The 27,196-nt window shown below is 46.8% G+C and overlaps 1 protein-coding gene across 1 annotated transcript in view; it reads right to left on the bottom strand.

The window, feature by feature from the left end:
* Tmem132b (transmembrane protein 132B) overlaps positions 1-27,196 on the bottom strand; it is a 243,974-nt gene that overhangs the window by 35,309 nt on the left and 181,469 nt on the right. Inside the window, exon 5 of the mRNA XM_051161425.1 lies at positions 3,089-3,232. Coding sequence (XP_051017382.1) covers positions 3,089-3,232 — 144 coding nt within the window. The remainder of the gene's footprint in view (positions 1-3,088; positions 3,233-27,196) is intronic.

Genomic DNA, 27,196 nt, shown 5'->3' on the forward strand with positions numbered 1-27,196 from the left:
CACACACACATACAACACACAGAGTCGCTCACACCGTTACACCTGTAAGGCTGTCTCTGCTTTCTTTAGTTTGTGTTAGCCCCTCCACTCTCACCAGATGCAGAGGACATCTCGGCCCTTTCCAACTGCTTATACCCCTGGACGCTGTTCTCTGAACATACAAGTTCCCTAGGTAATTGAAAGTAAGCCTGGTTGCCTCCAAAAGTCCCATTTCTCCAAACTCAACACTTGCCTCAGTCCTCTAAGTCCCAAACCTGAGGCACAGAAATGGCTTGGCAACAGATGCACACCATCTCTCCAGGAGTAGGGTGCAGAAATGGCCGGTGACAGACACACACATCTCTCCAGAGAGTGCTAATGACTACGTTGTGCCGCACCAACCCCTGGCGTGCCGCTGAGGCCCAGCGCAAAGCCCTGTAGACAACTCCATCCATCCTCGAGCCGCAGGGAAAAAAAATGTATTACAACACAGAGGAGCCATAGCAAATGCATCAGAGCCACTTAATTAAATCCCAGGGTCGCCAGCAAAGCCCTTGTCTGAATGCAGCCCTGGGCTTTGTGATCTGACAACTCCACTCTATTTGCCTCCTCTAAAAAGTGGGACCCTTCTGCATGAGGCTCCTTCAATGAAAGCCAAGAAGAAAAAGAAACGAAAAGAACGCTATCTTCCTAAACATCATTTCCTTCAGGAATGGCAGAGGGTGGTTCTAGCTCGTTTCTGGCAATGGGAAACAACTATAGATGTGACAGCGATGGGATTCGTGAATTTGGACACAGTTCTCTGCGGTAGGTTTCTCCAGAACAAGGAGAACACAGATTCCATCCTGCACCACAAGGCTCCACAGGATCCTTGGGCAGGGAGGGGGGAAGGAATGAATGTGGGGGTCCGGGAGGTGCACACAAAGGCTCAGGGGAAATAGGAAGTCATTTATTTGAGCCCACATCAACATAAGCATTCAGTCACCACCTGCCTAGGCCACACGTTAATGTCCCCCTTTTCTTGAATGATATGGAGAAAGGAAAACAAATAGACTGGGCTGGGGACATGGCTAAGTTGGAAAAGAGTAAGTATGAGGGCCGAGGTCAGCTCCCCAACTCCAACATAAATAAACCAGGAGTGCAGAGTGTGTTTGTGAGTCAGGCTCAGGCAAGCGGAGGGCAGGAGGATTCCCTGGGGCTCACTAGACAGCTGGTCTAGACAGATCCCTAAGGATCCGGTTCAGTGAGAGACCTGTCTCAAAAAATAAGGTGGAACTCTACATGCACAGTCATGTGTGCACACAAGCTCTCAGGGGTGTGTGTGTGTGTGTGTGTGTGTGTGTGTGTGTGTGTGTGTGTGTGTGTGTGTGTGTGTTTGTGTGTGTGTGTGTGTCTCTGTGTATGTGCGCACGCACGGGTATACATTCACTGTCTTTATGTTTCACGTATACTGACCTCATGCAACTGGACTCAGGTCTTTCTAGACTCTTAATGTGGAAGGCCTTAGAGGTTTATTTGATCTGGCTTGCCACAGAACACACAGATTGTCAGGAGTCCTGAGGTGAGGCCATATTGCAGATTTTAAACTAGCCTGCCTTTTCTTTGAGGAAGAATTCATGCCCCGTGCTCAGGAAACAAGCTATGTCACACTGGAGGCTCCTACAGCTCCATGGCTGTTCAATAGACTTACGGAGCCATCCTTCTTTTTTTTTTTTTTTTTTTTTTTTTTTTTTTTTTTTTTGGTTTTTCAAGATGGGGGTTTCTCTGTGTAGCCTTGGCTGTCCTAGACTCACTTTGTAGACCAGGCTGGCCTCGAACTCACAGCGATCCGCCTGCCTCTGCCTCCCAAGTGGGAGCCATTCTTCTTTATCAAACCAAAACACAGTCTCGTGCAGGTCACACAGAGAAGGTGTCAACCTAGTGCAGACATCCTCTGCTAACCACCAGAGAATGCTGGTGACTGACACCAAGGGCTGTCGAGGTAGCTCAGCTGGTAAAGGCAGCCAGCCGCCTCCAAGCTTCATGACCTCAGTTCAAGTCCAGGGATCCATATGGTGGAAGGACGGAAGACCCTCAGAAAGTTGCCCTCTGCCCGTGGCAAGTGTGCATCTGCTTGCATATGCACACACTGAGAAACGGAATTAATCCATGTGGGTTTGAAGTGGCTGAGGCCAAGTCCCATTTTACCTCCAAACAGAAGCAGATACAACGTGAAGGACAGGACTCAGGGTGTTAGATTTCCCTAAAATATCTGAGCAGATTGGAACTGGAAGCTCTCTCGGAGGCTCAAAGATGAAATCCTTTCTGTGATAGATGATGTAAAAGCAAGGAGCAACCAACGTGCTAAGGGGGAAGGGGCGAAAAAACAATCACAACAGAAAATCTTAAAGTTTCCACACAAACAGCAAGGACAATTAAACTCCCAACAGATTCAGGGGGAATTTGAAGCCAAAATATTCACTGATCAGTAATGAAAAGAATCCAGCAGAAATACTTTGTGTCCAGATTTCTCAGCAAGATGTGTCCCTTTGGAAGTATTCAAATTAAGCCAGGAGGTGCGTGATGAGGTTTTGTATCATTATTTTAATAGTCGTTTACTTTAATGTATATTAACAAAATTTTAACACATCAAGCTCCTGGGTTTTATTATCTTATAATGACCCTAAATTCGTTTTTAAGGTTGAGAAAGGGAGGCTCTTATTAGCACCAGACCTCAGCCAGCTGAGGCAAACAGCTGCTCCAGGAAAGCAGGCCATGTAAAGGCAATATCCTCAGTAAATAGCCCGACTGGGCATAGACAGTTGGTAAAAACTGAAATGATGTATGGATTGCTAGATTAAAGGAAATAGCATGCTTCTGGGCAAGGCAGGGGGAAAAGAGAAGAGGGAGAGGGAAAAAAGAGGGAGAAAGGAAAGTAGATGTTTCACTTGAGGCTAAGAAGGAAATAGCAGCCTTCTGCTGACCCATGCATGGGCTTCTGTCGACACTGACGTCCTTCTCAGTGAGGTCGGTCTCCCTCCCTTCAGATGAGGCACATTCAGATACAGCATGCTGTGGGAGAGAGAGACTGCAACGTGTGTGAGTGGTGGTCACCAACTGTCTTTAGTACCTTCACGACATCTTCATCTGCCGACCTGCACTCCACAGACTCCAACACGTCTACCACAGATCCGTCTTCTTGAACCCCCACGACCTTGACGGGAACCGACACGGGCTTTCCGGTGAGGATGGCAGTGTTCAAAACTTCTGTGTCCTGAACAAGAGAAAAGAGAGCACAGGTGAGCAAACAGGATAGGAGTGAGCCACGAGGGAGGGGTGACTGACTGGCAGCCACCTGCCACCTGGACTGCTGTTAGAAACAGGAAATACCCTCCACGGGTTCACATACTTGAACATGTGGTCTCCGTTAGGACATGGGTCCCGCCCCTTTAAGACAGTGGTCATTCTTGGCCTGGAGAGATGGCTCAGCAGTTAAGAGCACTGGCTGGTCTTTTAGAGGACTGAGATTCGATTCCTAGCACTTACACAGTGGCTCACAACCAACTGTAACTCCAGTTCTATAGGATCTGACACCCTGGCCTCCATAGGTAGTGCATGCACATGATGCATATGCACACACACACACACACACACACACACACACACACAGAGAGAGAGAGAGAGGGGGGGGGGAGAATACATATAAATAAAATAAATATTTTAAAATTTATATTTAAAATGGTGGTCACCCTTAAGAGGCCAGATCCCACAGTGAAGATCAGACTACAGCCTTGCTTGCAGCTCTTCTTTCAGACAGAGTTAAGAAGCTGCCTGTGCAGTGGCTTAACAGCAGTCCCTGATTCACTGTCCTAGAAAGCACTGTGTCCTGCCCAGAAAAAAGATGAACATACATTGACAAAAAAAAAAAAAAGCTGGGGTCAGGCAGACCGGGCTCTCTAATGCTGAAGCCACAGCACCCTGGAAGCTCAGCATGTTTATTATATACAACTGAACAGGGACCTGGGGTTATATTGCATACAGCTGAACAAGGAGGTAGATTTAGCTCATCTTGGTGGGAGCAATCTCTTTCAGAGAGCCGGCTGCAGGCCATAAGTAGCAGGGGAGAGAACTATGGTGGGCATTTTCTGCACACACTGCCAACATCTGCACTCAGACCAGACGAAAGCTTTGCCACCCCTCCCGAGCCTCACTGGAGAAAGGTTTTGTGGTCCTCATGGAGCTGATGCACTGGCTTCCTTGACATGACTGTGCCCCTGTCAACGACACATTTTTACTCAGGACTTCACTCGCTCCTTGCAACCTAGAACCCGGCTGCTCCACGCTTCCGGTCACTAAATCATGTGATGTGAAGTGTCCTTCGACCCCTTAAATCTTACAGAATCATGATATCTTCTCTGCTATGGATATTGTCTCTGAAGAGGTTCCTCTGGCCTCCTCTCCGCCATCCCTCTGATGGCCGTGTGCTGTTCTCCCCTGTCCTGTCTCTCTCTGTCGGTCTCTGTCTCTGTGTGTATGTCTCTCTGTCTCTGTGTGTGTGTCTCTCTCTGTGTGCCTCTGTGTGTGTGTGTCTGTTTCTGTGTCTCTGTCTCTGTCTCTGTCTCTCTCTCTCTCTCTCTTTCTCTCTCTCTGTCTCTCTCTGTCTCTCTCTCTCTCTCTCTCTCTCTCTCTCTTTCTCTCTCTAAATTTCACCTCCAGGTTTTAAAAGGAAACCCTTCCATCCTTCCTTCCTTCCCTTCTGTCATGTCTGCTTGTCACATATATCATACTAGTCCCATCTACTTTCCCTCCCCCCTCCAGGCCTGACCGTGGTCTCCAGGCCCTTCCATTTATTAAGCCACAGTGCTAAAGCATAGCTGAGAGTGCCTCCACAGCTGCTCTATTCTACTTAACAGCAAGCAGCTGGGGCACTGTCTGGGACGTTGTGGACCCTTGAGTAGGTGCAGCTACCCAGAGGAGATGGGTCCCTGGGGGATGGAAGGGTCAAGACAGTTTGGTGGGGTTCCACCTCATGCTGAAGATAAGTAAGCCCAACAGCTAACCCCATTTTAGTCCCCAGGAGCAGGGCACTGTCCAACACTGTGAGTGCTACCTCCCTTCTCCCACCCCACCTCCGACCATCTTGCAGACGTGACTATCATTTGGCTCAAGAATTATTTTTTAATATTCATTAATTAATAATTAATTTGCATGTGTCCATCTCCAGGTATGTGGGAATGTTTTAGAGGAGTTGGGGGGTTGGGAAGATTTTTTTGGTGTGTGTGTATGTGTAGACCAGAGGACAACTTTAAGTATTGTTCCTCAGAAACCATCTGCCAAGTATATTTCAACATTATCACTCGCTGGGACCTGGGGCTCTCTGAATAGACTAGCTGCCACCTCCCCCAGCACTGACATTACAAGGGCAGACCACCACCCTGGCAAGCATTTAATGGGGTCTCTGGAGACTGAACTCGGGCCCTCACACCTGCAGGTGTGTTATCCATCAACTAAGCAAATCTCTCTCCTGAGTATCTTCCAAGTCTTAGCTTGAGATTGATCTGGAAAGTGATTGCTCATTTGCGGGGGCTTCATGGCACAGTGATCATAGATGTAATTTGGGGTTTAAATTAAGAAAGCAGTGGCACAAAAAGCCGGAGAGAACTGGCCACACATAAGCTCTTGCACATCCCGGGTCCCACCAGCGCCTTCCTGCCCCTCACCTTCCAGCTCTCCCAGAGCCCTCCCTTCAAATGCAGGCATTTGAGGGCTTGCCTCTTTTTGTCTGGTGAGCTGCTGGGGCTTGGTAGGGTCCACTTCATCCTTTGCCTCCATCTGCCAATCTTTTGCCATCCTGGATTGACTAGAATTGATGCCAGCTGCCCTGATTAGGACTTAATGAAAAGTCACATGACCCCAAAACAGCCAGTGAAAATATCCTAACCCCATGTCTACAAACTCTGGTTAAAGTGAAACCGGTGGGGGGGGCGGGCGGCAATCAGAAGTGAGACCAGGTTTCTAGTCAAGATTTCTGGGTTCCTGAACCCAGCTCCCCATGAAGGGCACGGCCTTTAGACATGTAAATAAATTTTTGGTTTTGCAAAACTTCAACTTCACCTAGAGCCACTTCAAACTGAATTTTGTCACTTGCAACTGAAAAGTCTTGAGTGAGACCAGGTGACAGAGTGGGCTCTAGGGAAAGAAGCCAGCTAATGCATCTGCCTGCTCCCTGGGGAAGAAGCCCTCAGAGGAGATACTGCTGTGCCTCCCAGACTAAGCTCCAAGGCAGGGCATAGCTTCTAAGAGGGAATCGTGGTTGACCCTGACTTACAGCCCCACTGTAAGCAGCTTAGTCACCATGTTTCCATGTTCTGACTCTTTCATGAGTGGCTTGCACTTCTGCACCTTAACCCCCTTTATCTCTGGACGCCCTCCCCATAATTCCAAAGGTAATCCTCCCCAGCCCTCAGCAAGAGAAACCACTGTGCTCAGCATCACAGCGACATCATAACACAAAGCATCAGCATCCGTCCAGAGGCACGCCTCTCAGCTCCCAGCTGCAGAAGGTTTAGCAGCCTTCTCAGAAATGCATTTCTATTGGTGTTGAACAGAGTGGCATGGGGGGCGGGGGGAGGGATGGTGTGATAAGACCAGAAGAAGAGTCTCTGCTCCATAAAAGAAACAAGAATGTGGCGCCCGCGCCACCGCAGTACCAAGTTGAGGGCGAGGGACTGCAGATTTAATTCATGTACGCACACACACATACACACACACTAACACAGCGGGTCCTTCGTGCTAAGAGAGCAGCAGCCGCAGCAGCAGCCACGGCAGCAGTTTATTACTCTCATCCCCTTCAGAGTTCCAAAGAGCCTTCTTGTAGGCCGCAAAACAGGAATCCTCCTCCCAGGTGAAATCCCTCAAGAGGTGATTGCACACAGGAGGAAAAGTCTCGAGGAAGGGAGGGGTGCGTTCTCAGAGCAGTAAACATGACTAGCTAAGCAAGATAGACACAGACATGGAAGCTGCTAGAAACAGGACATGAAACAGCAAGGCAAGCAGGCAGCCCAGTCGGGCCTGGTTCCTACACAAGAGAGCAAAACAAATGCCAACAAAGTCAACTATGAAGACATGGTAGGTAGGTAGGTAGGTAGATAGATAGATAGATAACAATTGATAGAATAATGGATATGTAGACATACAAACAGATAGCTACATAGATTGATGTATCAATAGACAGACTAAGAGAAACATAGATAACAGGTAGATGATAAAAATGTAGAATGATATATAACAGTTACAGAGATAAATACATAAACAGGACAATAGATACAGAGATAAATAGACTTGCTATATTGACAGAGGGACACATAGGTAGTTAGCAGGTAGAGAGATAGATGATACACAGACAGATATGTACATAGATGGCAGAGTGACAATGAATAAATAAATGACGGATGAAAGATAGAGTGATGACAGATAGATGACTGATGATTCATATATAGAAGACAGGTAATAGATGACGATAGATAGATAGATAGATAAGCAGATGGGTAAATATAGAAATGATTAATAAATGATTGAAGGATGAGAGACAAAGTAATCCCTGCCAGCCAGGCCCCAGGGAGAGGACAGAGGAGAGCCCTGCATCTGCCCTGGACTTGACAAGTGGCATGAGCAAGGCCCTGTCAATGCATAAAACTATTAGCATTATTTGCAAGTAACTTGCACACACACACACACACACACACACACACACACACACACAGACTCCTGAGAGTCAAGATTCAAAATTGATGCAGACGCACTCTGAGCCCCAGATGGGCTTGTCTTCCACAGCCTGGCAGGCAGGTTAGCCACTGACACCACTTCAGTGCACTGGGTGATGAGAGCCCCAGTTCTTACCATGAGAAAAGTAGGTCTTAAAATGGAAAGGAAGATGCAGTGGGAACTCTGAGCATAAAGGAGATTGGGGAGTGTTGATGCCTGTTCTTAAACTCCATTTTATCTGGGGTATTGAAGCATCAACCTCTCTTCCACCAACCCTTTAGCCCTGGGTATGAGAAAGAAGGTCGGTGAGGGAGAGGGGGCACAGACCCCTTTACTTCTCCTGGCTGTTAAGCATCAATGGGTTCTTTTGGGGGCAATACCAATCTCCGTCGATATCAAATGCAGCAAGCAGTCTCCTCCGAGCCGCTGCATTGCAATGTTTCTCCCATTACAGGGGAGAACTAATGAGAAGAACGCATGTGCTGCTGGGCTCTATATATGTTTGTGTGTATACAGTAGGGAGTGTGTAAGTGTGTGTATACATGAGGCTTTTCCTCACTTCAGTTCTCTGAGAGAGGCCTTGGATGCAAACACCAGACTCATTCAGCAATCAACCCGCCAAGTGCTGGAGTTTAAGCTCTAAATACCATTGTCTGAAAGAAGAAGATAACAGGGCTCCGTGGAGAAACGGCGGGTTGATAGGCAGAGGGAGGCAGAGAGCAGGAGCCTAAAATATCCCAGGCAGCCAGGAGGTAACTAAGTGCTCAAACAACAGAAATGTCAAAGAGGACACAGGAGACAGCATGATGGGTTGTCTGTTGCCGACGTGGGACAATTTAGCATCCAGGTAAACAATCTTAGAAGCCAATTATAATCTGTGGAATAAAATGAGTTCCTGGATCCACACCACTATGATTAAACACACAGCGGAGAAGGAAGCCAGGTCCTCGGGGTGGCGCGCCGACTCATAAGTGCAAAAGGACTCACGAAACTGGAAACACCACCGCCACCTAGCAGCCAGCATTTTTTTTTAATGCCTTAATTGTCTCAGGTGAGAATCATTAACAGGTTCTATGGCTGACTCAAAGTATAAGAAACTAGTTATTTACCAAGTGTCACAGTGTCTCAGTGTCCAAATAAAGCACCTGCAGCTTTATGGTCCAGACCCTAGCACATCCCATCTCATTGTGGTGATCAAAGAAGCCTTTGCTCGCGAGGAGCGGGCCCTGGATCTTGAAAAGGTCACAGTTGCCACTTTTGAAGTATAGACAGAGCCCAGAATGAAGACAGGTGGGATAAACCCAGCCAGGAGGCATTAGGCAGAGCGTGGACTTCACAAGTGTGTCACAGTCTGAAAGATAAAGGCTGGGAGAGTGCTATCGATTATGCAGAGTCCTGGACTAGGACCTCAGACTGGAGGAAAAAAAAAAGAAGAAGTTGGCTGCAAATGGACACAGGCAGACAAATGATAAAATGTGGGGAAAGCTTGGAGATGAGATAATTGTGCATTGAAATGTCTCTCTGCATACTCAAGGAGAAGCCTGCGCACCAGTCACCCTTTCGTTGTTGTAATAAAAAACCTCAGCAGAAAGCAACCTACGAGAAAAAATGATTTACTTTGTTTTATAGTGCTAGAGGGGATGGCATTGTACCAGGCAAATTAGGCAGGCCAAGCAACCAGGAAGCAGAGGGAGAGCAGGAAGTGGGGCCAGACTAAAAAGAACCTTAAAGTCCAGCCCCAGTGACCTACTTCCTCCAGCAAGGCTCCACCTCCTAAAGATTCTACAACCTCGCCCCCACCAAAAAAAAAAGGCGCCACCTGCTGGAGACCAAGTGTTTTTTGTTTGTATTTGTGTGTGTGTGTGTGTGTTGTGTGTGTGTGTGTGTGTGTGTGTGTGTGTGTGTGTTTTGTTTGGGGGGGTGGTTTGTTTGTTTGTTTGGTTTGGTTTTTTTTTTTTTTTTTTTTGCTTTTTTGCTTTTTAAGACAGGGTTTCTTTGTGTAGCTTTGGCTGCCCCGGAACTACCTCTATAGACCAGGCTGGCCTCGAACTCACAGAAACCTGCCTCCCTCTGCCTCCTGAGCACTGGGATTTAAGGCATGCGCTACCACTGCCCAAGACCAAGTATTAAAAGAAAAGGGCCTGTGGGGGACATTTCTCATTTAAACCACCATAACCTCATTAAAGTATCACAGAAATGGGGCCATTGTGTATGTGACTCACTCTCAAACACTTCAAAATAAAGTGGTTAGTCAGGTGTGACGGTGCAGCCCTTTAATCTCAGCACCCAGGAGGCAAAAGTAGGCATAGTTCTCTGTGTAAGTTCAAGACCAGCCTGGTCATTATATAACGTGTTCCAGGCAAGCCAGTGCCACAAAGTGACATAATAATAATTGTTATTGTTGTTAATTTTAATATGTATAACTAAATATAATCAAAATACTTACCATTAATAATTAGTTAATAATTGATCAATAATTGGTCATTATTGTTACTTATTAAACCTTATTTATTATTATTGATAATACTAAAATGTATTTGTGTTGAGAGAGAGAACACTAACACTTGGGAGGAGTCTAGAGAACTTGAGAAAGACATTTCTTCAGGCTCATGGGTCCAATCAGAAAACCATAAGAACATGGCAAGGAAGAATAAAATAATAAATGCACAGATAGAGGCTCTTAAGTGCTAAATGAATATTACTAAGCTTAGCTAATGCTTTTCTTAAATATTAGATAAGAGCCAGGCACTGTGGTAAGCAATTTCTGTCATTTATCGAAATCATTTTCTATTGATGATATCCACTGATTTCACTGACGTGTTATTTAGTCCTGAGATAACCCCACTGGAGGGTGACTATCTGTGTCCCCACTGCACAAATGATGAAATGGAAGCTAAGAAGAAGACTTCCATGATTTGGCCAGAATCATGGTGTTGCTAAGCAACAGGACTAGGATAGGGACAGAAGCTCTCAGATGCTCCAGCCCCCATCCTGGGCACTAAGCTGGCCTTTTCAGCACACCTGCCCAGCAGACCCTTAGTCTCATTCCATCTCCTAACTCCAAACGAAACTTTAACTATAAAAGATGGACTTATAGAAACACGGATTTCAAAATCTCCACACAAATATGTTATGCGGGGATTCAGGCGATGGCTAGGTGATCAGTGCTGACTGCCACAAAAACATAAGGGCTGGAATACAGATCCCCAGAAATCCACACAAACGCCAGGTGGGCATAGAGGACAGCCATTGATTCCAGCCTCAGAAGGCAGAGACTGGGGTCCCCAGAGCAAGCTAGCTAGTGAGACTTTGTTATACTGTTGAGTTCTTGATTGACAGGTCTCTGCTGTGATGAATAAGATGGCAAAAGTCAGCATCAAGCCTCCACATGTGTGTCCTTGCAGGAACATGTGCCCTTACACGTGCAAAAACACGCATACACACATATACCCAGACCACGTCTACATGACAAGTGGAAAATTTTAAATGTTACATAAATATCAATGCGATCTTTATAAAAAACAGAAGTGATCTCAGAGCCACAGACGATGCGCACACGTGGCTTCTGGAATGCTTCATCTTAGTTTCTACCCCCAGCCCAGGAGGCTCTGGGGTTCTGAGTAGGAATCTGATTCTAACAATGTTTTTACTCCCAGATACCATGATTTCTCATTTTTAAAGCCACAGGGAAGTTGTAAAACTTCACTCAGCAAGGACACAGACTCTAATTTAAATAACAACATTCAATACAGTGTTGGGTGTTATACGGCTTCTAAAGTGAGGCCCGCCCCTCCACTCTCTGTGGCTATTTTTAGACAGTGGCAATTTGCTATCCACAAGGCGACAAAGAACCCCAGACACCTTGAGGGGTATGAGTGGCACTGTTTCGAATAGGACAGGCCTCGAGAGCCAAGCTGGCCTCCAGAGAAGGGCTGGGCTGCCATCCTCAAGAGTACATGGCCAGGGGCAAGGAGAAAGCTGTTTGAGAGTAGTAGCCACCAGGAGCCAGTGTCCAGGACAGGCCCTTCACACCAGAGGCTGAGAGCAATAGAATGGCACCCACTGGCTGATGAAAGTCAAGGTTACCCATGGGGATGCTAGAGGTCTACCACAGCAAAATACCAAGCAGGGAATGCAGCCAGCCCCCTACATGTGCAGGAGTCCCACAGAGAGTAGGAACTGCACCCTGTAAAGCTACAGGAGCAGAATCCATGGTCCCGTCTTTGCCGTGGTTTCCTACAGCTGCCTGGAGTGCATTAAGATCTAAAAGACTGTGGGAGAGGTGGTAAAGCCATCCAGTATGATGTAAGGACCAAGCGTGGAAACCTTCCTCCTCTGCTCCCTATCACCATGGCAACAGTGACAAGGCACCAAGTCAGCATTTTATAACCACCCATTGACCGGTGTAGATGTGAGCAATGGTCCGTGCTGAGTCAACGAGCTGTCTCCTGGAAAACAATTTAGAACCAGGGTTAAGAGACTCTGACCTCTGCATGGCATTATTTTTTTCCAGAAAGGAAACTCTGAACTAAGAAGCAATTGCTGGGTGCTTCTGCCAGCAGAGTGGCAGGAGGAACAAGGCACACATGAGACATGGAGGCGCCCTGCAGAGCTCCCGTCACTGCTTACATTCCACGCCGTCCTCTTCCTCCTATCCCAGGACACACCACATCCCTGTGAAGAACCCCCAACATCTGGCTCCCACAGGTACTGGTGGGTCTCTGCCACTTGCTGCCTTTCCTGGGTTAGCTTCAGCTGTCAACTGGACATTAACCTAGAGTCACCTGGGACAAGGAAACTTCAACTGAGAAATTTCTTCCATCAGCTTGGACTATGGAATGTCTGTAGGGCCTTATCATCATCATCATCATTTATTAATGTAGGAGAGTCTGGCTCCCTGTGGGCAGTACCATCCCTAGGCAAGTGGGCCTCAGCTATATAAGAAACTTAGCTGAAGATGCTCCTGGAAGCAAGCCAAAAAACAGTGTTCCTCTCTGGCCTCTGCTTCAGTTCCTGCCTTTGGGTTCCTGTCTTGAGTTCCTTCCCTGATTTACCTTCACGATGAACTATAAGCTTAAACCAAAAAAGAAAACAATTCATCCCAAAATTGCATCTACCTAGTATTTTATCACAGCAACAGAAAAACAATCAAGGACACTGCTAAAGGAGTCACACCCAAACATCCCTAAAGGACATCAATGTCCTTGGTATCTTGGGTCCTACAAGGAAGACAGATGAGCTGCCAGCCCAAAGGGTCTTTACCCACCCACCTCTCTCTCTCTCTCTCTCTCTCTCTCTCTCTCTCTCTCCTCCCTTCTCTCTCTCCCTTCTCTCCCCCTCTCCTCTCCCCCCCCCCCCCCTCCCCCTCTCTCCCTCTCTCCCCTCTTTCCCTCCCTCCCTCCCTCCCTCTCTCCTCTCTCTCTCTCTCTCTCCCCCTTCTCTCTCTCTCCCTCCCTCCCTCCCTCCCTCTCTCTCTCTCCCCCTTCCTCTCTCTCTCTCTCTCACCCTCCAAGTGTGTGTGTGTGTGTGTGTGTGTGTGTGTGTTCACATTCACATGTGTCCACATGCGTATGGAAGCCAGAGAGTAAACCTTGTGTGCTATGCCCTTGTTTGTTGAGGCAGAATCTCTCATAGCCCTGAAGATCACTGGATAGGCTAGGCTGGCCAGCCAGGGAAGCCCAGGGATGCCCCTGTCTCCATCTCCTCACTAACAGGCTAAGCACACACTATCATCACTACCTTTCTTACCTCTTTCTGAGGATCAAGCTCAGGTCTTACCACTTGTGTGGCAAACATTTAACCAAATGGAGCCACCTTCTCAGCCTCCGCTTTTCAAAGTAACACCAAAGCAGTGCACATGCTCAGTTTATTAACTAGAACTGAACAGAAGCCTGCCTGCATTCTTCCCTGCAGGGCCCGATACCTGAGTGCTAGGTGGGTGGAACCGGTCAATATGAAAGAGCCTGAACTAAGAATCAAGAGACCTGGCTGCCACTGGGTTAGGGTTAGGGTTAGGGTTAGGGTTAGGGTTAGGGTTAGGGCTAGGGCTAGGGTTAGGGTTAGGGTTAGGGTTAGGGTTAAGGTTAGGGTTAGGGTGAGTGATGGTTGGGTCATGATATGGAAGAGTACAGGACACTTGAGTAACAACGCTGCCCATGGCTCTGGCTCCACATTCAGTAGAGAAAAAGAAAGAGGCCACTTTACTGTGATGTTCCCTTGACACCCCCAAGCCCTCCACTATCCCTTCAAGGGGCTGTCAAGGTGGAAATTTGAGAACAGGAGTCTACAAAACACCATGTGGGGTTCTGAGTCTGGGCTCCGAGGAGCCTGGGGACACGGACCTTCTCAGAACAGGTTGTCAGACAGAGCTGAGCACCTGCTGACAGAAACAAGTGGCGTTCATGGGAAAAATAGGCCCATGATCAGAGAAACACATAGGTTTAAAGAAAGCCTTGTGGGACGGATGGATGCAGCAGAGAGAACTCTAGGCATGCCAGTGTCAGAATTACAGCCACAAGAGGACTGAGCCAGCCTGGTTTCCAGGGGAGCCTCTTTCCAGTGTTCCTCCTTGGAGGGGGTGTAGGGGGCTGTTTATCCACACAGCAGGCTCCTGCACTGTGTAATAATTACACGCATTCTCTCTAATCCCCTTCTACCCGTTAGCACTCCCTTAATTACAACTGCGATCTCTTAAGAGTGTTTCCTCATTGTCTTGGGTTGGCGGGGGTATCTCAGCCTATTTGAGCTAAATTAAAATCCAACGCAGCTTCCAGTTGCCACAGGACTATCAAGCAAGGGTATCTGTCTGATTAAAATCTAAAACAGGCTGATGGCAGCACTGAGGATGGCACCACCGAGACCCAAGCCCATGATGACGACTTCATTTAAACACGAATACACCTTCTGGGATAGTTACTGTGAACTGCCTGATGCCCGGTGCCCACAGTGAGCATGAGAGGGGGCACCTGCTGGCTAGCTCTGCAGTCAGACCGCTGAATGGAAAGACAGACAATGTATGGACAGAGAAATAGGAGGGTGGGTGGCTACATGACAAGCCGGCAGACGAGCAGATGGGCGTAAATGGGTAGGCAATAGAAGGATGGGTAGAAGGTTAATGGATGGGCAAGGAATAGACAGATAATTATGTCAATGGGGGGATGGATGGACAGAGAAATGGATGGATGATTGGACAGATGGACAGATAGATGAATGGATGATAGGTGGGTAGGCAATTGGGCAAAGAGGTGATTGGATGGGTAGATGTGTGGATGAACAAATGACTGGGCAGATGGATGGACAATGAGCACACAGATGGATAGCTGGATGAACAAATGGATGATGGGTGGGTAGGTAGATAAGCAGATGGACAAATGGATAAGTGGGTGAACGCGTAGACAGAAAAAATGGATGAATGGTTGGACAGATGACAGACAAATGGTTGAACAGATAGCTGGATGAATAAATGGATGGACAGACGGATGAATGGACGGACGGATGGATGGATGGAGAGAGATGGTTGGATGAGTAGACAGATGATGAGCAGATAGTTGAGTGGACAGATGAATAATTGGATAGATGCACACACTGACTCGCATACAAACCCTCACACACATGTGCACGCATCCCCCTGACACACACAAAACTAAGTCACCTCAGAAGGCGTCTCTATTATAATCAAGAAAGTTTTGGCTTAAAAAAACAAAAAAGTCTATAAAGAAGAGGAAATTGAACCTTTCTGGGCAAACCTGAGAGAAGGAATTTGAGAATTTACATCTTGAGATGCTAAACGAAGGTAGCAGGAAGCAGAATTCTGAAAATTACGTCCTAGTCTGTTGTTTCACGGGATTTCTTTTTTCTTTTCCAGAGTGAACCTGCCAAGACCAAAAGCGTGGTGTCGGAACTGAAGCCCTCCTTCCCAGCGTGCTTAATGCGGCATCTTCCCTTATTAGGCACAAGCAGGGAGACTAAAACAGACCATGAGCAGTGTGCCCCGTGACTGTAACTCAGAGTAACGGCTGTGCTGCCTGTGAAACAGGTTTTGACACTCATGCTGATGGAAGTGCTGACTACAACCCCACCCTTGGCTTCTTGGCTCCCAACATAGAATCTCAGCGTCTCCTTTCCCTGCCTAGGTGGTGAGGGGCGTGAGGAAGCGCAGACAAGCTTCGCAGGGCTGCCACCACAAACTACCACAAACCTAATGGCTTAAAACAACAGAAGTGTATTCTTTCGGGGTTCTGGAGGCCATAAGTCTGAGATCTGCTCAGGCCACACTCTCCCAGGAGACTCTAAGGGAGAGAGGCTTGCTTCTCACAGAGCCTGACACCTCCAAGTGTCACTTGGCTCATGGGCGCATCCTCCTCACATCCACATGACTCCCTGCTCTGTTTGTCTTCTGTGTGTCTTAAGGTTCCTTTTTTTTTTTTTTTTTTTTTAATTAAAAGAACTGTGGTTGATGGGTTTAGGCACCACCCTAGGGCCCAGGTGGACTCTCTCATAATATATAGAGGCTCCATTTTGAAGTAAAATTTCTCTAACCCACAAGGTGCTAGCTGTTTAGAAGCTGAATAAACCTTTTTAAAAGCCAAGGCTTATTGCTGTATTTTTAAGATTTGCTTTATTTTTAATTATGTGTGTGCGAGGGCTTGTGCACATAGGTGCAAGTGCACAGAGCCCTGAGACATTGGCTCCCTCTGGGAGCCGGAGGCTCAGGCAGTTAGCTGCCCCATATGGGCGCTGGGAATCAAACTCAATGGGAATCCCTCTGTAATGGGAAGTCACAGCTTTAAATCACTGATCCATCCCTCTAATAGGGTTCATCTTTCAAGAGGATATAAAATGTGGCACATGATAACAAGCATTTATCTTTTGTTTTAAAAAAAATCATTTTGTCTCTCTTTTATATTCACAGAAAAGTTCCGTTTTAAGTATTATTTTAAACCAAAAAGGCCAGAATGTAACTCAGTAGAGTGAGACACGTGCCTGACATGTACAAAGTCCTAAGATTAAACCCAGGAAAAAAAGAGAGGGGCGTGGATATAGACTGGTGGCCTAGCCATCACCAATACTCACGAGTCGATGGTTGGAGGCTCTATGCTTCAGGGCCATAAGGAGACCGTGTCTCAAAAATACAAATCAATTAGGTAAAAACAAATAAATAACCCCATCACTACTTCGGGCAAATTAATAATGTTCATTTTTTCCTAATAAAAACAACTTGCAAAGCAAGTAATCACTTCCCAGCGATGGTGACGCCTTCCTGTAAGTAAGACCTATAACGTTCCATTGTCCATAGACACCTCAAAAGATTAGAGGTTTTTCTTTTGGCTTCCAAAGAGTTGACCCAGACAAGCAATGCCTGTCCACTTCTGGGATAGGGGAGAGAATGCTGATTCAGCTGTCCCCAGTCTTCTGGCGGACCATGCTTTTCTACAAAGTGCCACTGGCTTCGAGTGGAAGCTGTTTCCTAACTGCTAAGCCTACCTGGCTAGGAAGTTGATTGACAGTAGGGCACCTGACATCTAACAACCAATCAGCATTTGGCATTCCTCTGGCCCCTCCAATTGGCTCAAAGTCCTGCATATGACTCTAGCTGGTCCAATGGGATCTGGCTTTTTTTGACTGACAGACTCCTCCTTGCTACTGGGCCATTACAGGGGAACAAGCTACCCTAACGGGTGCTTAAGACTTAACACTTGTGTTGTGGGGTTGTGGTTATGCGGCTATAGTTTATAAAGCTGAGGCTGGAGATCACACTGAAGCCAGTGGGTCCCAGGGACCCCTCTGGGCAAGACAGCAACCAACCTGCCTCCCTCGGGCTCTGGAACAATTTTTAAAAATATTTTATTAATTTATTCATATTACATCTCAATTGTTATCCCATCTCTTCTATCCTCCCATTCCTCCCTCCCTCCCATTTCCCTCTTACTCTCCCCCCATGACTGTGACTGAGGGGGGCCTCCTCCCCCTGTATGTGCTCATAGAGAAACAACTTTTAAAAAGGGACCGAGCTGAATTCAGTTACTGCCTAAGCAAAGTGGAAATGTCCCTTACAGGAGTATTTGGGACACATCCTGCTTCCCAAGCTCAGAGGGAGAATCTTCATGTTCCCTAATGCAGCTGTTTTTGCAGCTGGAACCTCTAAGAAGAAATTAAGATTAAATAAGATCATCAGGCCAGGCACTGGAAAGGAAAACACACCAGCAGGCATGTCTAACCCTCCAGCCCACTGGTCACATGTACCCCCAAGACAGCTATGAATGCCACCCAGCACAAAATGTTAACTCACTGAAAACATCGAGGGGGGTAAGGAGGGAGAGGGAGTGAGATATTGTTCTTCTACTCAACTGGGTGGCTTTTTTTAAAAATAATTTTTTAAGTTTTATTTTATGCGCATTGGTGTGAGGGTGTCAGACACCCTGAAACTGGAGGGTTACAGAAGATCGTGAACCGCCATGTGGGTACTGCGAATTGAACCCGCATCCTCTGGAAGAGCAGCCAGTGCTCTTAACCACCGAGTCATCTCTCCAGTCCCGACTGCGCGGCTCTTGAGAGTTGAGCTTTTGTAAATAACAATACCATATTGTGGCGTCAGAGGGCAAATGTACCTGCTAGAGGGAGCTACCAACAGGCACAGAGATGTACAGAAAGGCTAGCGGGCACCTTGTGACGTCACCCACCAGCTAAAAAAAGAACCATCAGGAAGAAGAAACACACCTCACCAGCACCTTGGGCTTCTCAGCCTTCACAAGGTGAGGAATAAAACCCTGTTGCTTAGGCCCCCCTTGCCCGTGGCATTTTGTTATTGCCTAATGCAAGATGTCAGTCTCAATTATATCTAAGCCCAAGGCTCCCAGCCATAACAGAACCCCGGGGCCACCACATCTGCTTGCAAAACGGATGGTAATAATTTTCTCTCCTAATTACACCTGCCGGCACCTGCTCCCTTCGCCCTCGGCTGGATGTAACTGTGATTTCGTTTGCACGGTAACACCGCTCCTCCTATCACCCACCTGTCAACAGCTTTACAGCATCCCTGGGAGGCAGGCAGGGAAGGAATGGCTGTTCTAGTCATCCAGAGGAAGATGCTGCTGCAGCTCAGAGGGCATCCTGCTTGCTCAAGGTCACAGATCTGGTGATAAAATATTCCCTGGGGAAAGAGCCCACACCGTCTATCTTCTGAATAAATATTGCTATGGGGACATATTCATTATTACTTATTTTAATGAGGCTGGATGCGCTTTCTACTTAATCTCTGCTCCCGCAGTATGCATTGTGGGAGAGTGGAAAAAATAAAGGCGCTGGGTCATTCTTGACCCAAAGTCCTGAGCCTTTCTTCCCTAAGCAAGTGGGCTTGAGTATGGGGATATATTTTCTTAAAGTCTCAACCTTACCATTAAAAATATGATTGAGGCCAGTGACGTGGTTCAGCCAGTAAAGGGACTTTCTGTCAGGCCCGGATGACCAGAGTTCAGTCCCCAGACCCACATGATATAAAGAGAGAACCATAAGTCGTCCTCCGACCTCCACAGGACACAGGACCTCCCAAACACATAGACAAATGGAAAGGCCTCCACCCGTGTTCTTGATAATCTCCATCACACGCCACTTTTTTTCCTTCTTGATCACATATTGTTCTCTGGAGTTCATAGTATTTTCATCCTTACAGGTCCCCTGAGGGGGGGGGGGGGTAGTGAAGCAGGCAACTTACCTGTCTAGCTCCCTTTATCTTGCCTCCGAACAAGTAGATGCTAGAGAGAGATTTGGTGAGTTGCAGGGGGTGGAGGGAGGTGGATGCATTCACAGCTTGACTAATGCGCCATCTGATCCGGCCCTTCTTGATTTATAATGCCTGGGAGCTGGCCCCAGGGTCTTCTCACGCTGAAGTGCTCTGCAGCTGAGTGCTGGCTCTCCTAAGCATCGCTCTCCTAAGCAACCTTAACGATGTTTGTAACGTCAGAGATGACGATCTGCATTCTTTGCACCTTGGTCTGCGTCACTCCCATTTCCTTTGCCGTAAAAGTCTAAATTTAAGAAATTTGCCCATACTATGAATCCCGGAGTCAAATGACTTTGGTTCCTCAGGCTTTGGTTCCCAAGATTCCTCCCCTTGTTTTCCCTGTCAGACTGGCAAGGGTTGGTAAACTCCGTAAGAGTATAAGTTGCACTGAATGTATGAATATTTACTTGACCTCAAGTTAAATGTTCTGTGGTTTTTCCCCCTTCAAATCTATAGGCTTCTTATAGAAAACCTGGGAGGTTGGATTTAAAGGTCTGCTCCACGAGGTGGAACTCATGCCTGGTACCCTTGGCAGAGCCAAGAACCCATGGCTGACGCAGTCATGTGCCCTTGAAGAGAACCTACCACTAGTACCCTGCTACATGGACACAGTACTAAACATCCCCCTGCGTTCTTATCACTATACCCACAGGCTAATGCGTCTCCCCACCCTCACCAGAGAAGCTTTTTTTTTGTAGTACACAGAGAGTAAGTAACACAGAGACCCGAAACTGATCGATGAGCAGGGAATACGTGACTGGTGAGTTGCTCCGCCATCATGAGCTGTGTCATGCTCAGGGATCATTGTGGAGACATCAAATGTAAGAGCCAGAGGCACAGGGTGAGTGCAGTGAAACTGCGCTCTCCCACTGCACAGGTGAACTCGGTGGTTGTGACAGTACGCACAAGACCTATGCAAGATCAAGCCAGACAAAAGCCCAGCGTGGGTGGGAAGGGCCTTATGATGTCGCACTGCTAGCTGAGGGGCCATTGGCAGTTTCTGGCTGCTAGGAGGAGAAGAGTCGGTTTCCCTCAGGGATGCAGCCCCGAGAGGCCGCCTGTCCTCCAGCAGATGGTTCCCACACCCAGGCACTTAGAGGAAACACTAAGTAGCTTTAAAGGGGTGGAACATATGAAGTAGGGAGAGGAAAGTATAGAAAGTAGAGGGTGGAGTTGGAGGAGAGAGGATGGATGTAATGAAAGCACTTATATGCATCTAGGAAAATATAAAATCTCAAAAATAAAAAATAAGAATTCTGTGAGATTTCTAACAGAATGTTCTGTCTAGTTCCTGCCTGGGTGACAGACAGGACAGTACTGAGTCCTGATCACACAAAAGAGCAGAGTAAACAGTATCAAAGATGATGTCCATACCACCCAGCAGGTTCACATATCTATGCCATGTAATACATGATTATAAAGATAGGTACCTATGTCTGTATGTGCATAAAGATAAATGTCTATGGCTAAAAACAATTACATGTGTGTCTGTGGAAAAATAAAGTATGTCCCAAGCACTGTTCTAAGAAGCTAATGTATATAGTGTACTTACTCTTAAGATTTATTTTAATATGTATATATATATATATGTGTGTGTGTGTGTGTGTATGTATGTTATATATGTGGCTATGTACCCCATATGCATGCAGTGCCCAATGAGGCCAGAAGAGGGCAACAAGTCCCCTTGAGCTGGAGTAATAGGAAGTTGAGAGTTGCTCAATGCAGGTGCTGGGACTTGAACCTGGCTCCTCTGTAAGAGCAGCAGGCAGTCCTCACCACTGAGCTATCTATCCAGCCCGCTGAGTCAACTCTTGATAAGGACAAGGCCCTTATCTTTTTGTCTTTCTTCCATCCAGGAAAGGAGATGTATGTATACCTGGAGACACGGCAGCCTGTCTATGATCATGAGGCTATGCATATAAAGAAAGGGCCCAGAACCTACAAGTAGAACGTTATGATAGGCAGATTTGGGCCCAGGGGTCCCGCTCAAACTAAGGCACCAGCCAAGGACAATACAGGAGGTAAACTTTAAACCTCTACCCAGATCTAGCCAAGGGTCAGAACATTCTCCACAGTTGAGTGGAGAGTGTGATATGACTTTCTCACGTACTCTGGTGCCTCACGTTTGACCATGTCCCCTGGAGGGGGAGACCTGGTGGCACTCAGAGGAAGGACAGCAGGTAGCCAAGAAGAGACTTGATACCCTATGAGAATATATAGGGGGAGGTAATCCCCCTCAGGAACAGTCATAGGGGAGGGGAATAATGGGAAAATGGCGGGGGGCGGGGGATGGGAGGATACAAGGGATGGGATAAACATTGAGATGTAACAAGAATAAATTAATAAAATAAAATAAAATAAAAATAAAAAATAAAAAAAATAATAAAAAAAGAAAGGGCCCAGAGAGTCCCGAGAACTTGGCCCCAGTGCCATGAAACCAATGAAGCAAGGCCAGCAGATGCCGTCACCAGGCAGGACCTCAAACCAGGCGCTTGGTTTTGATTCTCAAAACACTGAGAAGATGCTAAGTACCAGCTACAGGCCCCGCAATGCTTAGGTCTGAACAATAAAAGAATTTAGGGCCGATGGGATATCAGTACCTGTGATGGGACACAAACTAAAGGATGACAGGATAAGGAATGGAAACACAGAGCAAAAAGAAGGTACCAGAAGACGCCGCGGGACAACCGCGACCACTGACACATGACGGGAACACCAACTTCCATGAAGTTTCTGAACTGGCAGCCACTTTATACCAAAATGGGTTTTCTTTAATGAACAAAACACACGTTAGACTCGGTCCTCCGATTCGGCAAGGGTACATCTGTATTCTGACAGCAGGCATCCATTCTCCTCTGCTGCTGTGTCTGTCAATGCTCCCGACTTCCAAAGTCTGGTGACAGCCTCTCTTCCTGGTGGCTCCCTTGTCAATTTTAACCACCCACTCACATGCGCGCTGTCTCTGGTATTCCTTCTTTTGAACGCAACACAAGCATCAGAAGAGCCAGTGACTTGCCTCCTGCCTTCAAAACCATCGCTCTCCTCCCAGCTCTGCCTCCTTGGCAGCCAGAATGAGAGGCTACATCTGGCTTCCCACCCTTCCTTCACTCAGATGACGTCATCCCTACACAGACATCCTTGGAGGACGGGATGGATTGGGTAGCTTGCTTTTGGTTCTGTGTCCTTTTTCTAAGATGAAAATGATGGCTTTTTGATAGTTGTAGACTCCTGAGGAGTTTTTCATAAGCATTCTTGTGAGTGTGGACAGCTTTGTTCATGGATTCTTAAAATCTGGCTCCTGGCCAACACGAGGGGAGGGGAGGTTTCATGTAACTAAAGGAGGACAGAAGGGAAGAAAAATCTGACAGTGACAAAAGTTTTCTGACTAGGTCAACAATTAATTGAAAATTAGATGTATAGTGAACAGAGGTGTCCTAGCTGGCAGTGCTCGCCTGTGTTGTGTCTCGACACTTCACTGAAGCCCTGGCTCACATATGCACAGTTTACATGAGGTATGCAGCACCAACACCTGCTTCCTAGACTACCTCAGCTCACATCCCAGAATGTTCCGTGTTGTGCCTGGCAGCGTTTCCACTACGTATACAAAGCTTCCTGCCCTTGCAGAAACAAATGGTTTGATAACAGAGAACAAAGGCTTTTCAATACTTACCTAAATACTTGCCTACTGCGTTGAGCCACAGTTAGCTCGTCACTAGACTGGATGGTGCTAGGACGTGCGATTTCAAAATGTGTTGTTTGAGCTACTGACTTGGATATTTTTTTTTTTTAACTACCAAGTGGGTTTTTGGCTTAGAATTAGGACAAAATCTCTGACAAGTTCTAAAAGGACTTTTAACATTGTGCACGAAGCATTTACATGAAGCGTGTTCTCAGAATTAACAATTATAAAATCGAAATGTTGATGAAGTCAGAAAAGCAATGAAGGCGCTCTTTATCCTTCAGTATTAAGTATCCAGCCAAGATTTAATTCCGTGTATGTGTGTGCATGTGTGTACACGCGCATGTGTGTGTGTGTGCTTGCTGACTGGTGCACACAGGCACCAGTATTTTTGTCTTCCTCAATCACTATTTGTTGGAACAGGTCTCTCTTTCAACCTGGAGTTTGCTACCTCAGCATAACTAGCTGGCTAGTAAGCTCCAGGAAGCCACCTGTCTCTACCTCCTCAGCACTAAGATAGCAAGTACACCCCACCACACCTAGCTTTTATGTAAGTGCTGGGGGTGGAAAGACAAGCCTTCATGCTTGCACATCGAACATTTTTCCCATGAGCCACCACCCCAAACCCCAGTTCTTTATTGGAATATAAACAATCACATCCATCTCACACTTGTGCAAATTTGCCTCCTCTTTAATAAACTGTAAAATCACATGCATACCAAAGAATTGTGTTAAGATAAATTTCTTTAATGGCTTCTTATCAGTGAATGTCTGATTTTCATGCCTCTCTTATAGACCATAGAACTAGGGTCATATACAAGTTCCTTGGGTCAATGGGGCCACGAGTGGGAAAAAAAAAAGGTTTAACCAGCCTTGGACCCACTTTGTCAGCCTTTTGCCTCCAACCAAAATGTCACATGGCACATAGTTTGCTGTCAGCCTTGCTGGGTATAATTTGTACACAAAAGATGTTCTCTATGTTCCTTCTTTCCACTTAATGCTTTTTGACAGGCACCTGGCTAAGAACTGGGACACCTGAATGGTGAGCACATTCGATGTTCTCAGATCTGGATCCAGCCAGTCATGAATTAGAAAAAAAAATTAATTGCCAAGCCAGGCATAGTATTACACACCTTTTGCAAGGAGGAGGAGGAGGCAGGCGGATCTCTGTAAGTTCAAAGCCAGTCTTGTCTATACAGCAAATTCCCAGCCAGCTAGGGACACACCATGAGAATAAATAATAAACAAATAGCCTCAGCTGCTCAGGAAGCAGGAGCTACACACGTCGGAGCACCGCCTGGATTACAGAGTGACCAGACTTGGCAACTTAGTGAGATCCTGCCTCAAAATGAAGAGAGGGCTAGGACAAAAGCAAATAGAAATGAAAAGTGCACCTACATCAGACACGCACACAGACGTCTCTTGTGTTCAATCACACTGGGGACACGCCTAAACTGGCGCCAAACACTTGTTTGTGTGACATTTGTTGAATGTTGTTGAGTGGCTACAGTTGAGGGTAGCAGTGAGTTCCCTAAAGGTCATTCGGTGTGGGGAATGCTACCGTTGGTCCACGAAGAGCCCCGTGCAAATTTTTTAAATGGCGCCTCCTCCAGCCCTTGAAAATTGGCTGTACTGTTTTATAAGAGAGCAAAACCCTTGTGTCTGCAGTACAGTTGACTTAAATCAATGCCCAAATCAATGCCAAGGTTGTAATTGGCACCGCCCACAGCACAACCTACTTTACTCAACCTTCCATGTACAGCCTGAGTGCGATCAAGGCCCCTAGACTGAAAGGCCACTAAGCAGGAACACAGCCGGACCCTGCCATGGCCAGGCTGGACCTGAGAACACACTCCTTCCCCCAAACCTCTCACATGGGGGTCTGCCCATCATGGCTTGCCCTAGGTAGGGGTTTACTTTACTTCTGTGATAAAACACTATGACTAGGGTAAACTTTGAGAAGAAAGGTTTGGGTTCTGTATATTGAATCAGAGTCCACTGAAGGAAGCCAAGACTGGAAATCAGGCCAAGCAGGAAGGTGGAGGCAGGAGCTGATGCAGAGGTCATGGAGGACTGCTGCTTACTGACTTTCTCCCTATGGCTTGTTTAGACTGATTTCTTATAAAAACCAGGACCACCAGCCTGGTGCTGGCATCACCCACAAATGGCCTGGGGCCCTCCCACATCAGTCACTAATTAATAAAATGTCCTACGGGCTTGTCTACAGCTCAGTATTATGGAGGTACTGTCTCCAGTGAAGCTCCCTCCTCTCAGATGACACCAGCTTGTGTCAAGCTGACATAAGAACTAGCCAGGACAGTGCCCTCCAATCCAGAATGTCTCTGTGCACTCAGGTGCTGATAACAAAAGTGGAACTGCAGTCCAACCGTGTGACAAGGCTACTGAGGAAGAAGTCTGTGTCTACTCCGAGGTCGAACCATTATCCAAAAATTAAAGAAGATAAACCCTGCAGAGAAATGAGACACTCGGGGGAAGTGAGCTGAGTGTAGGCAGGGCTCTGCTGGAGAACAGGGCATGGTGAGGGGCGAGCAAGGGCAGCTGAGGTGTCGTTTACTGAGTGGCTTTGGTTTTCCATCAATAGACTCAACACACACACACACTGGGGATGGAGGACAAAGCTTGGTCCGATTTCCAGCTTTGCCTCACCAGCAAGCGGTTAATATTGGAGCGAGGGCACAGGAAGGTTCACACTCTCTCTCACCCACTGCCAGAACCCAGGCCACCCTCTGTCCATTTCTAGGGACAAAAACTCCAGCTGCTCATGGTGACCAGTGAACTTCCAGAACCAACGCACTTGCAAATCCCAAGGGAGAATGTAGCCTGGTTCGGTTAGTCATCTGCAATTCTGTGGGATACACATCTATTCTGCATTTTCACAGGAGGTCTAAGCCAGCAGCACCAAAATCTAATAACACTATAGATATATATAGATAGATAGATATCTAATTATACCATACATGCACACATATATATGTATATACATAGCAATATCTAATAACACTATACATGCATACACATGTGTTTATATAAACATGTACAGTGCTATTCAACATCACTATATGCTTTGTGTGGTGTGTGTGTGTGTGTGTGGTGTGTGTGTGTGTGTGTGTGTGTGTGTGTGTATATATCATATATATAAACCCAAAGGTTAAGGGGTTGTACAACTTAGTGAGTCTTGTTCCAAAATAAAAAATGGTCTGAGGGTACAGCACAATAGTGGATACTCGGCCAGCATTTATGAGGCCCCCAAGTTCAATCTCTAGGAAAGAGAGAGGCAGCTAGAGACAGACAGACAGACAGTCAGAGAGGGGGTAGAGAGAGGGAGAGGGAGAGAGAGAATGAGAGAATGAATAGGTTAAAAGGCAATCTACAGCCCCTCATCTTGTTCAAAACAAGCCAGATGCATAGAAAGGCTCAGAAATAGATGTGTCAAAACTCGTCTCTTGGCGGTAGGAGGAAAGATTATTTTTATTTTCTATTTTTTGAGAGGCTATGTATAACAGCCCTTCTAGAACAAGAAGATGTTTTGTAAAAAATAATCCGCCTGACTTTATTTCTTCATCACCTGTGTGTGTGTGTGTGTGTGTGTGTGTGTGTGTGTGTGTGTGTATATATATATATATATGAAAAACAAACATTACTGTGTGCAGGAGAAGCCTTAGGGTCTGGTGGGAAGGAAGGGAAGGTTTGTGTTTGACGTCCCCACAAACACCTGATGTGCCTTCAAGAGACTTGGAGCCACTGAAACTGAGGATGAAATCAAAGGACCTGACACTTGCTCTACTGCTCTCTGGGGATAGTGTACACAGAAAGGCCACTTCCTGATGAATTCATCAGGATGACTCCAAATCTTGGGGGAGGGGTCCAAGAACACACACACACTTCAACTGCCTCTCCTCCTACTCAGCCCTGAAGAACAAAGCCACCACAGGCAGTTACCCAGTGCTTCAGGGAGAAGTGATGTGTTGCCTTTAATACCACAGCCAGCTGCGAGA

This window comes from Acomys russatus, chromosome 19 (genome assembly GCF_903995435.1).
Source record: "Acomys russatus chromosome 19, mAcoRus1.1, whole genome shotgun sequence".
Classification (NCBI taxonomy): Eukaryota; Metazoa; Chordata; class Mammalia; order Rodentia; family Muridae; genus Acomys; species Acomys russatus.